This window comes from Salvelinus alpinus, chromosome 8 (assembly GCF_045679555.1).
Source record: "Salvelinus alpinus chromosome 8, SLU_Salpinus.1, whole genome shotgun sequence".
Classification (NCBI taxonomy): Eukaryota; Metazoa; Chordata; class Actinopteri; order Salmoniformes; family Salmonidae; genus Salvelinus; species Salvelinus alpinus.
The window spans coordinates 32,461,072-32,473,755 of NC_092093.1; the positions used below are offsets into that span (position 1 = coordinate 32,461,072).

General features: G+C 42.2%; 1 protein-coding gene across 1 annotated transcript in view; it reads left to right on the forward strand.

Annotated features, from left to right (window-relative positions):
- Positions 1-4,161: 4,161 nt before the first annotated feature.
- LOC139582979 (discoidin, CUB and LCCL domain-containing protein 1-like) overlaps positions 4,162-12,684 on the forward strand; it is a 47,380-nt gene continuing 38,857 nt past the window's right edge. Inside the window, exons 1-2 of the mRNA XM_071413537.1 lie at positions 4,162-4,471; positions 11,213-11,431. Of these exons, the coding sequence (XP_071269638.1) occupies positions 4,399-4,471; positions 11,213-11,431 (292 nt within the window). The 5' untranslated portion in view covers positions 4,162-4,398. The remainder of the gene's footprint in view (positions 4,472-11,212; positions 11,432-12,684) is intronic.

The following is a 12,684-nucleotide window of genomic DNA, read 5'->3' on the forward strand; positions in this document are numbered from 1 at the left end:
TATTAAGTGAAAACAAGCATAGAAAACATTATAGGCATTAATAACACCCAACCCATTAATTTGGGGCGGCAGGTAGCCTAGTGGTTAGAGAGTTGGGCCTGTAACCGAAAGATTGCTGGATGGAATCCTCGAGCTGACAAGGTAAAAATCTATCGTTCTGCCCCAGAACAAGGCAGTTAAGCCACTGTTCCCTGGTAGGCCCTCATTGTAAATAAGAATTTGTTCTTAACTGACTTGCCTAGTTAAATAAAGGTTAAATGTAAAAAACAAAAACATATTAAATAAGAAAAATATATAACTGTGTAATTATTTGGGTGACAACCTGGTTGATTGTCACGCTCGTCATAATAACTGGACCAAAGCGCAGCGTGATCTGGGTTCCACATATTTTTATTACTATGTGAAACTCACAGGAAAACAAAATAATAAACAAACAAACGATACGTGAATAAAATGCAGTGCTCACAGGCACTACACAAAAACAAGATCCGACAAAGCACAATGGGGAAATGGCTGCCTAAATATGATCCCCAATCAGAGACAACGATAAACAGCTGCCTCTGATTGGGAACCATACCAGGCCAACATAGAAATATGTATTCACCTAGATAACCCACCCTAGTCACACCCAGACCTAACCAACATAGAGAATAAAAAGCTCTCTATGGTCAGGGTGTGACATTGATGAACAATATTGGGTTGTTAACACATTTTTTTATGTATATATAAATCAATGTGGGACACATTGTGGGACACACAAAAAAAGTGAGTCTGAAATGAATTAAATACCCTAATCCTAGAACAGCTCTAATAACTTGAAAGAGATTGTTCCAAAGTTTGCGACCCAAAAATGTATTTTCACATGAATGAAGTTGCACAAAAATTTTGTCTTTTCACACGAATGAAGCCACATAAAAACAGGTCAAAATGTTGGTGAAGAGATTTGTAAACAACTTTACAAGTGAACACGTTAATCAGTTTCTCCTGGGTCAACATCTTAATATATAAACAAATTCTAACATTCTGTCCAAACAAATAAACAATAGACCATTGCATACAATTAATTTTGTGTTGTGGAATTGTATTATAAAAATGAAATGGAACCTTGAGCGAGACTGTTGCAAAGAAAGCATCAACCTTTATTTTTATTAAAAGAGATATTTTAAATTGTGGTCTGAAAATTGGATATTGATTTAGCACAAGTCTGGTGAAGTGCACTCTCCTCTCTACTGAAACCTTGGAAAAAGTACTATTGTACATTTGTCCTTATGAGATAGACATTGGCGACCTTGAACTTTACAAACTACAACAATACAGACTTGTGTATTCTCTAAAATTGTATTTAGTTTAAACAAGGCCTATGAAGATCTAGTGTTAGAATAGTGAAATAAAATAATAATTGTACATTCTTCATTTCACCCACCATTTCTGCTCTCAGAGTCATAACATTAAGAATGCATTAGAGTGCACAAGACATGTAAAACAAAATCTCACACATGAAAAGATAACCAACCTTGATTTAATCCAATGAAAATGAAAAGTCACATATTTATATTTATTTATGAATTTGCATGCAGCTGTCAATAGTTTCAGGATAATGGTGAATATGCAGCAAGCTATTGCTTGGTGTAAATTGGAGTGGAGTGAGGACCATTCATCTGTAATTGCAGGAATATCATCTAAAGAATATTTGAGTCCCTCTTTTCTTTTTGTATGTGGAAATACACTGTTTGGATCATCAGTGATAGAAAATCACCATTGTTAAGTTGAACGAAAGCCTTATTGGCAATGGCTCTACAACACACTGCCTTATGGGCATTAAGTGTAACATGAGCTGGTATGTAAATAAGTTAAGTTGGGGGAAGGGTGTGACATTTCAATGCCAACCCACTGGGCAAAACTGGTTGAATCAATGTTGTTTACACGTCATTTCAACAAAGAAAATCAATGTGATGACATTGAATGAACGTGAAAACCTGAATGGATTTGAAAAAAGTAATCAACGTAAGGGAATTTCGTCATTTTTTCCCACCCAACTTTTCACCTAAATCCATGCTTGTTAGTGGACAATGTTTGTGGAAAAATGTAAACATTGAAGCTTCACTTAGGTGCATGCGGAATGGTCAAGATCTCGCCTGTGCCCTGTGAACACATTTTCTGTATATTGTAGGTCAGTGTCATTTGGAAATAAAATGAAAACTTTGAGGCCAAAGGAGAGAACCATAAGCCTGATGGCCTTTCTTTCATAAGATATGCTGTGCATTATAGCCAGATCTATTATCTCTGTCCTTGAGTCTGTTCTAGTGCACCAACGACTACTTGCTATTTGTCCAGGTTTCTATTTGTCCAGGTTTCTCCCTTTTTATTAAAACTTGTTTCTAACCTTGGGTTAATATATCATTGAGGTTCAATATAAGCTATTGTCAATGTCAGCAGCAATTTCCAGTGGTCCTAATGTTTTGTACACTCAGTGTAGTCGCCAATGGGTTTTAATCCCTGTATAAAAAAGAGCATGCGATCCCTTCTTAATCAACAGCGCCATCTGCAGGAGTGGAGTATGGATATTCTATCCATATTCTATCCATATTTTTTTTCCATATTTTTGTTCAGCTTAGAAGGCCATTTGATTATTTTATCCAAAGGGATTCAATCAATTGCACATAGTAAGTTTCCAGATAACGCTTTCAGAAGTGTGTTTGATTTACACAGCAATAGTAATGGGTGACACTTGAAATGGTTCTGTAAAAAAAAAGGGAAAGTCTATGCCTTTCAATACGGAAGGGCACATAGGCCTACTCCAGAGTGACCTCAAAATAAACACAAACTATTTTCAGGCCCAGTGCTGTAATATGGACATTAACAAAATGACAGATTTGTTGATCACTGCATCTCCACCAAATATTATAATACGACCCCTTTTCATGTGTCTCTACTGTGCCTACTGTGCTGTGCGACTAACCTGCAGTGCACAGAAGTTCCACTCGGATGAGCTATAGTTCCACTATTAAATTTATGGACCAAAGATCAACATTAAAGACACAATATGTAAGATTGCCTGCTGGTTAAGCAAAAGAAAAAAAAGAAAAAAAGAAAACGAAGATACATCAAAGTGATAAAATACATGACTAATAAACAATAGACCACAACATTAAGGCAGTCTGACCAGAGCCTCGAGTCTGCCTATCTTGATGCTTCCTCCCTTTTTAAACTCATCATTACATAATCTGGTCACTGTACCACATTATGTGCCTGTGGTCTCAGCACTTAGTTCCAGCCTAGCTAGTGATTAACTCTGCTCGATTTGATCTCTTCTGGTAGTAAGCCTGAGCTCCAGCTGCATTTGCCATGATCAAACCCATAAAAGTTTATGGTTCAGGACATGTGTTATATGAGCCCATGTGATTGTGGAAGTGTTTAATGGAGCTCAGATGTGGACGTGTTAACATGGGTTTGTTGCAGCTAGCAGCAGGCCCAGGCCTAGGGGAGTCCCACAGCCTCTCCTCACCATCTCCCCTGAGAGGCCTGTCACTGACACTGTGACTGTGTGCTAGTGTGACAGCGTATAACTTCTCTGTCTTTGGCAAGAGAGCAGCAGGGGGACAATTTGGAGATGGCCCTTACAGTAAAGTAGTCCTACTTTACAGTAAAGACATTGGTCAAGAAGATCTTGTTGATCAACCAATAGCATGAATGTTCTATTCACATTTTTCAAAAAACAAGGAATATAAAAAATAGATTTCCCTAAAGCGAAATAACACCAGTCAATCAAAAGTGGATTTGAATGTTTAGGATAAAGATGCATAGAGACAGAGCAAAAGAGAATAATGTATACTATTTGATTAGAACAACTTGATCTAATCAACACATTAACAGGGGTCTTTCATACCTCACTGCCCTATGGTCATCACCTTATGTTAAACCAAAAAACACCTTACCTAGTGATAGTATTGCTGTCATTAAATAGGCTAGAATACTTAGGGTAGCAAACTGGCAATTGATTGCGGAATAGTGTATGTAAGAAGTAAGCCTAGTATTAACGATCATAGGCCTATACCTTTCAGCCGGGGTGGGCAGTTGAACTCAACAATTATTTTGATTAATTGTGTTGCGTGTCTACTTTTCTCGGCTGCTCAGCAGTTATCCCCCTCTCCCCAACGACGCGGAGGCGGTCAGACTGGTTGGTCGACCCGACCACTTGGTGACGCCTGTGGATGAAACACGGAAGAGTTCATTCAAGGAATGAATATACTGTGGAGAAGCAGGCAGGATAGAAACAGACAGAGCGCGTCGGGATCCTTTCTATTACGGCAAAACTTCCTAAAGAAAATGATCCCATGAAAACGAAACAAATGTGTCTCCATATGCGCCTTCGTTGCGTTACTGTGGATAAAAGCTGAGATGTCTGTAAAGAAGGAAGTTAATGGATTCTTTGTCGTTTGGTCTATACTTTCCGCGGTCGGTGAAAAACTCGGTAAGCTAACTAACCGTTGTTAAAGCAACAGTGATTTACACGATTACCCAATACTTTTTGTACTACAACCGATGAGATTTAACAGATCTAGTTACCTTACATTCGATTTGAAATAAAATAAAATTCACCATGGTTCTGATCGTTTTACTTTGTACTGAACTTCATTCACTTTTGGTGTGCCTGATCCACATGGCAGATCAAGGGTTAATAACACTGTGTGGCATGTTCAACAAGCCTCGAATGTTAAGTAGCCTACGTGTGTGATAACTGGGTTGCCAACAGTCAAATGTAACAATAGTGTGTGGCATATAACTACAAGTATCTTATGCATCATACATTTGTTACATTAGATCATTGATAGGCCACATTAAGTTACGATCAATCATGCAAAACGTTGAGAACTCTGACTCAAATGTAACCAGTCATGTTTTAAGTTGTCTTTCAAACATTACTCCTTGAGCTGTACTTATTAGATGAGGAATGTGCAATGGTTAACCATTAAGGCCTGTTGACTTTAGTTTAAAAATGCACTCTTATGGATTCATTGATCTCCACACTCTGCTTAAATATTTCAACCTTTCTACTGAGCAGAGACAGTTTGCTTCAACGTTTCCTCAGCAAATCCCCTACTTGTATGAGATTGTCAGCAGGCTTCCATAATATACAATATTCAAATGTGTTGTCAGTTAGGATGTCTTTGAACTATCATGTTGTTGACATGTAGGGCAACATACTATACCCGTCAATTGTAATCTAACAATCCTTGAGAAGATACAGTAGGCGACTTTCACCAGTGACAAACCTGCCAAAAGGAACTGACTGGAGCTGGGTTCATACTAGCTATGATCGTCCTCTCACACCACAGTGACAGCATGGCTCGATTTTGTACTCATGTAACCATGTAGGCTCATAGTAGGCTACGTGCCATTGGAAGCATCTCAATTGCGTACTCCTCGCATCCTCTCGCCTCCTTCTCAAAACCCATTGGAGGAAAAGGACCTCTGGCTTTCTCATCCAATGGGTTTTGAGGAGGCGAGGGTAGAGGACGCGAGGCGTATGCAATTGAGATTCTCCCTTACAAGCGGGGTCATCTTTTTGTGCCTGTGCTCCTGTGGTATTGTCTCTCATTACCAAGGAGGCACCACTGGCTGCTGGCTCTTGAACAATGAACTGTAATGCCACGCATGCCTTAGCACTCACAAGCAGTCCGTTTAGGAGACAGCTAAATCTCTCTGGCTGCCTTTGGGATTCTAATGTCGATCCATGCAGTGAGCAGTTTTAGTCCGATGCATATTATAGTCCAACACAGAGTTGGGGAAGAATTGATTCCAGTCATTGTTTGATGGTGTTTTCCCCCACCGCCTCTACCTGGCATTAGGTTGAGCCTCCCTGTTTGTCACATTGTCTACTTCCACGGCTCCCCCTCTGAGTGTTTGAGGTGAATATTTCATGTTTGTCCCGAGGGCAGTAGTCAGCCAGGTGATCAGGAGAGACAATGAGAGGTGCGCTGGCATTTTAAATTGAAATTGCATCATTATATTGTCTGCTACTACTCTATTTTTCACGAGTTTTTGTTGGTGTTTATCAGTATGCCTGGAGGGAAATAAGGATACACACCGTTTAGGTGGAATTAGCATAGGCGGCGCATCTATAAGGCTAAGCTTCCCCTAAAGTAAATTGAAATGCACAAGTTAGATAGCCTAATTGGCCTAATCCTGTCTATACAGTAATTAATAAAATGAAGGGCCTCCTGAGTGGCGCGGTGGTCTAAGGTACTGCATCGCAGTGCCACTAGAGAACCTGGTTAGAGTCCAGGCTCTGTCACAGCTGGCCGTGACCGGGAGACCCATGGGGGGGGTGCACAATTGGGTCCGGGTTATGGGAGGGTTTGGCCGGCAGGGATGTTCCTGTCCCATTGCACACTAGCGACTGCTGTGGCGGGCCAGGCGCAATGCACGCTGACACGGTGAGGTGTACGGTGCTTCCTCATACACATTGGTGCGGCTGGCTTCCGGGTTAAGCGGGCATTGTGTCAAGAAGCAGTGCGGCTTGGCTGGGTTGTGTTTCGGAGGACGCACGGCTCTCGACCTTCGCCCCTCCCGAGTCCGTACGGGAGTTGCAACGATGGAACAGGACTGTAACTACCAATTGGATATCACAAAATTGGGGAGGAAAAGGGGTAAAATAATCAATAAAATGATTTAATCAACAATTATTATTTTTTTTTATGATATTAAATGCTACTACACCAGAAAGCATGATTTGGATGATCATTAGCTTCTCGAGAGAAAAAAGAAGCTTGTTTTTATTGTTTTAAATCGCATAGCCTGTCGGAAGGGCCCGCAATTTGGGCAGCGCTGCGTGGCAAATAGCAAAGAGATGGTTGTTGAGTTGAGAATGTCAGTGAAACAGAGGCCCAGCCAGGAATATCGCAATATTTCTAAATACAATCGCTGGAAAACATAGTTTGGAGTTCAAATGTCAGAGGAAGGCCCAAAGCCTGTTCCCAAGTATTCCCACGCATAATAGAGAAACGTGATCATATACAAATGAAAGCAAGGTTTGAAATTATTATGTTCTAGTCAAATATATCTGTTTGGGCTTCCAAATGAGAGTGACTTTAACAGTGTTACGTCATACTGGCTGGATTTCTGCCTGTTTGAATGCCAATAACTCAGATACACATGAAATCATGAAATGACCCAGGGACTCGATAGAACGTCACTCAGAGATGCACAAAAACAATGTACCATTCAAAATGGGTGAACCTTTCTTTTTAATGTTTCCAACATTTTCGGATTACTAAAGCACCTATTGAGTTAGAACCATGGAGAGTTACCGGAAGTTGCAAGGAAAACAGGAGCTGCCTGCACTATTCCAGCACCATTTCAATGTTTCAACATCATCAAATCACCTATGCTTAGTCTAATACCGTGACAACTACACTGAACAAAAATGTAAACGCAACATGCAACAATTTCAAAGATTTTACTGAGTTACAGTTCATATAAGGAAATCAGTCAATTGAAATAAATTCATTAGGCCCTAATCTATGGATTTCACATGACTGGGAATACAGATATGCATCTACTGGTCACAGATACCTTTTAAAAAAGGATAGGGGCATGGATCAGAACCAGTCAGTATCTGGTGTGACCACCATTTGCCTCATGCAGTGTGACAAATTTCCTACATTTCCTTCACGTAGAGTTGATCAGGCTGTTGAATGTGGCCTGTGGAATGTTGTCCCACTCCTCCTCGATGGCTGTGCGAAGTTGCTGGATTTTGGCGGGAACTGGAATACGTTGTCGTACATGTTGATCGAGAGCATCCCAAACATGCTCAATGGGTGAGTATACAGGCCATGGAATATCTGGGACATTTTCAGCTTCCAGGAATTGTGTACAGATCCTTGCGACATGATGCTGTGCATTATCATGATGAAACATGAGGTGATGGCGGCGGATGAATGGCACAATAATGGGTCTCAGGATCTCGTCACGGTATCTCTGTGCATTGACATTGCCATCGATAAAATGCAATTGTGTTTGTTTGTCTGTAGTTTATGCCTGCCCATACCATAACCCCACTGCCACCATGGGGCACTCTGTTCAAAACGTTAACATCAGCGAACCGCTCACCCCCACACGACGCCACACACATTGTCTGCCGTCTGCCCGGTACAGTTGAACCCGGGATTCATCCGTCAAGAGCACACTCTCCAGCGTGCCGGTGGCCATCGAAGGTGAACATTTGCCCACTAAAGTCGGTTACGACGCCGAACTGCATTCAGGTCAAGACCCTGGTGAGGACGATGAGCACTCAGAGCTTCCCTGAGACTGTTTCTGACAGTTTGTGCAGAACTTCTGGTTGTGCAAACTCAGTTTCATCAGCTATCTGGGTGGCTGGTCTCAGACGATCCCGCAGGTGAAGAAGCCAGATATTGAGGTCTTAAGCTGGTGTGGTTATACGTGGTCTGCAGTTGAGGCCGGTTGGACGTACTACCAAATTCTCTAAAAAGATGTTGGAAATTAAAATTAAATTATCTGGCAGCAGCTCTGGTGGGCATTCCTGCAGTCAGCATGCCAACTGCACACTCCCCCAAACCTTAACATCAGTGGCATTGTGCTGTGACAAAACTGCAGTGTGTTTCCCAGAGTCTGTTCTGGACTTTGTTTTGTAAAACGCCACTCGTCACTACAAAACAACTTCAATGAGTTTTGGGCTAAAGTATGTAGCGAACGACAGAGCAGCTGAAGAATTTAGTCAGTGTGAGTCGTCAAGCTAGCTATAGGCACTGCATAGACAAATGTTGCCTTGCTATGAATGAGAAATCTCAGGAGCATCAAAAAAGACAGACTGAAACCACCAACACAGGCACCCCATATCTGAGAGGATCGGAAAATGTCTAGGTCATGTTTGCTGGGGATGCTGTCAAGTGTTAAAAAATAAAAAAGTACATCTGGACTAACTGTAAAAAAAAATTAAAAAAAAACGACCAAAAAGTTCAACCTTAAACATACAGTAGACAGAGAGGTTGATTGTTAGTGTCCCAAACAAACCACTACATGAAAATACTCTTGAGCTGATGTTACAGGGCCCACTCTGCCCTTCTCTGTTTACACACCTATGGTCAGTAATGCTCTGTGGCATAGGTGTAGTCTATTTCCTCCTTTACCATTGTGGTAATGATGTCACCGCTCATTCACCTTCTCCCAGGTGGGTAGCTGCATCCTGTTTTTAAAATGTTCCGTCCCGCTGTGCTGTTCGCCCAGCCTCACACCTGGACCTAGTTCAGCCTCGGACCACAAAGGCCACTGTGTGTGCCTGCCGCTCCATGGCTTGGGACTGGCCAGACAAGCCAAAGCTCCCATCTTGTTTTTTAATAGCCTCATTTGTCCACGGGCCTGCTAATTTTGCCTAAATGTTTTTCCATTAAATTTGATTTACCTTCCTTGGAAAGAATCTAACTTTAGGGATTCTTATCCACATGTCAGTGTTTATTAATACATGTTTATTCCTATACAAAATGCTCCACCATCACTCAGAACCTACCATTGATGTCTGGACAGTGTTTATGTGCCACATATATCTGAGTTTAAGGGCCCAGTCCATAAACAAACCCTTTGCCCCTACCTCCTGGCCACTGGTGTGGTTGTGAGGCCGGTTGGACATACTGCCAAATTCTCTAAAACGACGTTGGAGACGGCTTTTGGTAGAGAAATTAACATTAAATTATCTGGCAACAGCTCTGGTGGACATTCCTGCAGTGAGCATGCCAATTGCACGCTACCTCAACTTGAGACATCTGTGGCATTGTGTTGTGACAAAGCTGCACATTTTAGAGTGGCCTTTTATTGTCCCCAGCACAAGGTGCACCTGTGTAATGGTCATGCTGTTTAATCAGCTTCTTGATATGCCACACCTGTCAGGTGGATGGATTATCTTAGCAAAGGAGAAATTCTCACTAACAGGGATGTACAAAACATTTGCGACAAATAAGCTTTTCGTGCGTATGGAAAATTTCTGATATCTTTTATGTCAGCTCATGAAACATGGGACCAACACTTAACATGTTGCGTTTTTATATTTCAGTATAAATCTGAATGAAATAGATAGGTATGATTTGAAGAATTCAATAGGTAGCCTATATCAATATGGTAATTTAGTAGCTCAACCTTGCCTTTGATAAGAGGTTTAATTTTCACCATATTGCTAAGCAATAATGTCCTATCTACATGAAGTCGCAAGGGATTAGAGACTAGGACTGGGTCAAGGTCGGTGGGAAGCAGTCTGGTGACTGGTCTCTGTGGGACACAGCTGCCATGACGCCCATGCAGGCCTGTTAGTGCTGTCACAGGTGTTAATGCCACACCCTGGGGGACAGTGGATTAACCTCCCTGTAAACAGGGGCCACTGTGTCACCAGGGCTCCAAGGCGTGGGATCCACTGACACACACACACACACACACACACACACACACACACACATGGCCAAAGGGCAGCCCCACACCTGCAGGAGCCTGGCCCCAGCAGCTGAGCGTCTCAGACAGACACCCCACCTCTTCTTTCACCCAATGGGGATCTCCAGGGAGAGAGAATTGCCTTTCTTGGAGATTGTGTGTCAGTGTTATGCTGTGCGTTCCTAAGCAGAAATGCAGCAGGTATTTCTGTGAAGTAATTCCTGTTTGTTTTGACTTGTTGGTCTAAGGACAAGATGTTGGCTCATGAGACATTGGTTCATTATGACTCAATGTGATTGATGTAATTAGGACTGACTTCAAATAGCTCTCATTAGGCGTTGTATTTGACTGACACAATGCAACATTTACAGTATGTTTGGTATGTCTTGACTTGTCTCCCTCCCACAATGTTTACTTACCATGAGTGATTCCTTTTGTATGTACTGGCATGTTCTCTTATTAGACCTGCTGCTGAAATTAGTAATGTTGGCTAGCAGACTGACAAATGTCTTCTTTACTGGTTGCTTGGCCTGGTTGTGAAGTGAAAGTTGAGCCTTGAATGTACAATGTTGATTGTCTTACAAAAATGTTCTTATTTGCCTTCCAGATGAGAGAGCACTTTGCATCTTATTGGTTTCTCTCCACCTAGCTCCACCGTCACACATTCCTCATATCATGGTCTAACAAGTCTTAAACGATGTAACTGAAATACAACACCAAAGTAGAGACAGAACTTCATCCTAATCTAACTCGACTTCTCCCCTATGGTTTTGTCCAGATGACGGTTGTGGCCACTCAGTGCTGGGCCCAGAGAGCGGTGTCCTCTCCTCTAAGAGCTACCCGGGCACCTACCCCAACAATACCTGGTGTGAGTGGAAGATCCAGGTGCCAGAGGGTAACAGCCTAGTCATCAGGTTTGGTGACCTCGACGTGGAGGCACGGGACTGCCAGTCGGACTACGTCAAGGTCCTCAAGGGAGGCTACGGGGGAGAACATGGTGAGTCTGAGTCAACCATCTTGGCCTTGGCTATTGTCTCTCTGGGTCTATGAGTTGATGTATGACCTAGCTAGCTAGCTGTGGTAGTGGTGGTTCTACACAGAACAGTCTTCACAACGTTCCTTCCCCACAGATGAAAAGCACATGTCAGACTGCGCTTCCCTAATAACTTAGCCAAGGACAGAGTTCTTGTGGGGGATTTGACTATATATAGAGTGCTGGAGGAGGGAGCGGATGTCTCTGTGAGGCTGTTCTCAACTACAACAAAGAGGAAGGTGTGGAGGATCCTGCTGGTCCGAGAATTCAAGCCCACCGAGTATTCTATTAGTCTCTCTGTTACCTTGATCTCTGGGCTTTTGATAGGGTTTGAATATACAGTACCAGTCAAAAGTTTGGACACAGCTACTCGTTCAACGGTTTTTCTTTATTTTGACTATTTTCTACATTGTAGAATAATAGTGAAGACATCAAAACTATCAATTAACACATTTGGAATCATGTAGTAACCAAAAAAGTGTTCAAGAAATCTAAACATATTTTATATTTGAGATTCTTCAAAGTAGCCACCCTTTGCCTCGATGACAGCTTTGCACACTCTTGACATTCTTTCAACCAGCTTCATGAGGTAGTCACCTGGAATGCTTTTCCAACAGTCTTGAAGGAGTTCCCACATATGGTGAGCACTTGTCTGCTTTTCCTTCGATCTGTGGTCCAACTCGTCCCAAAACATTTAAATTGGGTTGCGGTCGGGTGATTGTGGAGGCCAGGTCATCTGATGCAGCACTCCTTCACTCTCATCTTGGTCAAATATCTCTTACACAGCCTGGAGTTGTGTTTTTGGTCATTGTCCCGTTGAAAATCAAATGATAGTCCCACTAAGCGCAAACCAGATGGGATGGCGGATCGCTGCAGAATGCTGTGGTAGCAATGTTGGTTAAGTGTGCCTTGAATTCTAAATAAATCACAGACAATGTCACCAGCAAAATACCCCCACCTCTATGCTTCATGGTGGGAACTACAGATGCGGAGATCATCTGTTCACCTACTCTGCGTCTCACAAAGACACAGCGGTTGGAACCAAGAATGATTCACGCAGTCTGAACAGTTGATGTGGAGATGTCTGTTACTTGAACTTTGAAGCATTTATTTGGGCTGCAATTTGAGGTGCAGTTAAATCCCAATTTTCTGAGGCTGGTAACTCGAATGAACTTATCCTCTGCTGCAGAGGTAACTCTGGGTCTTCCATTCCTGTG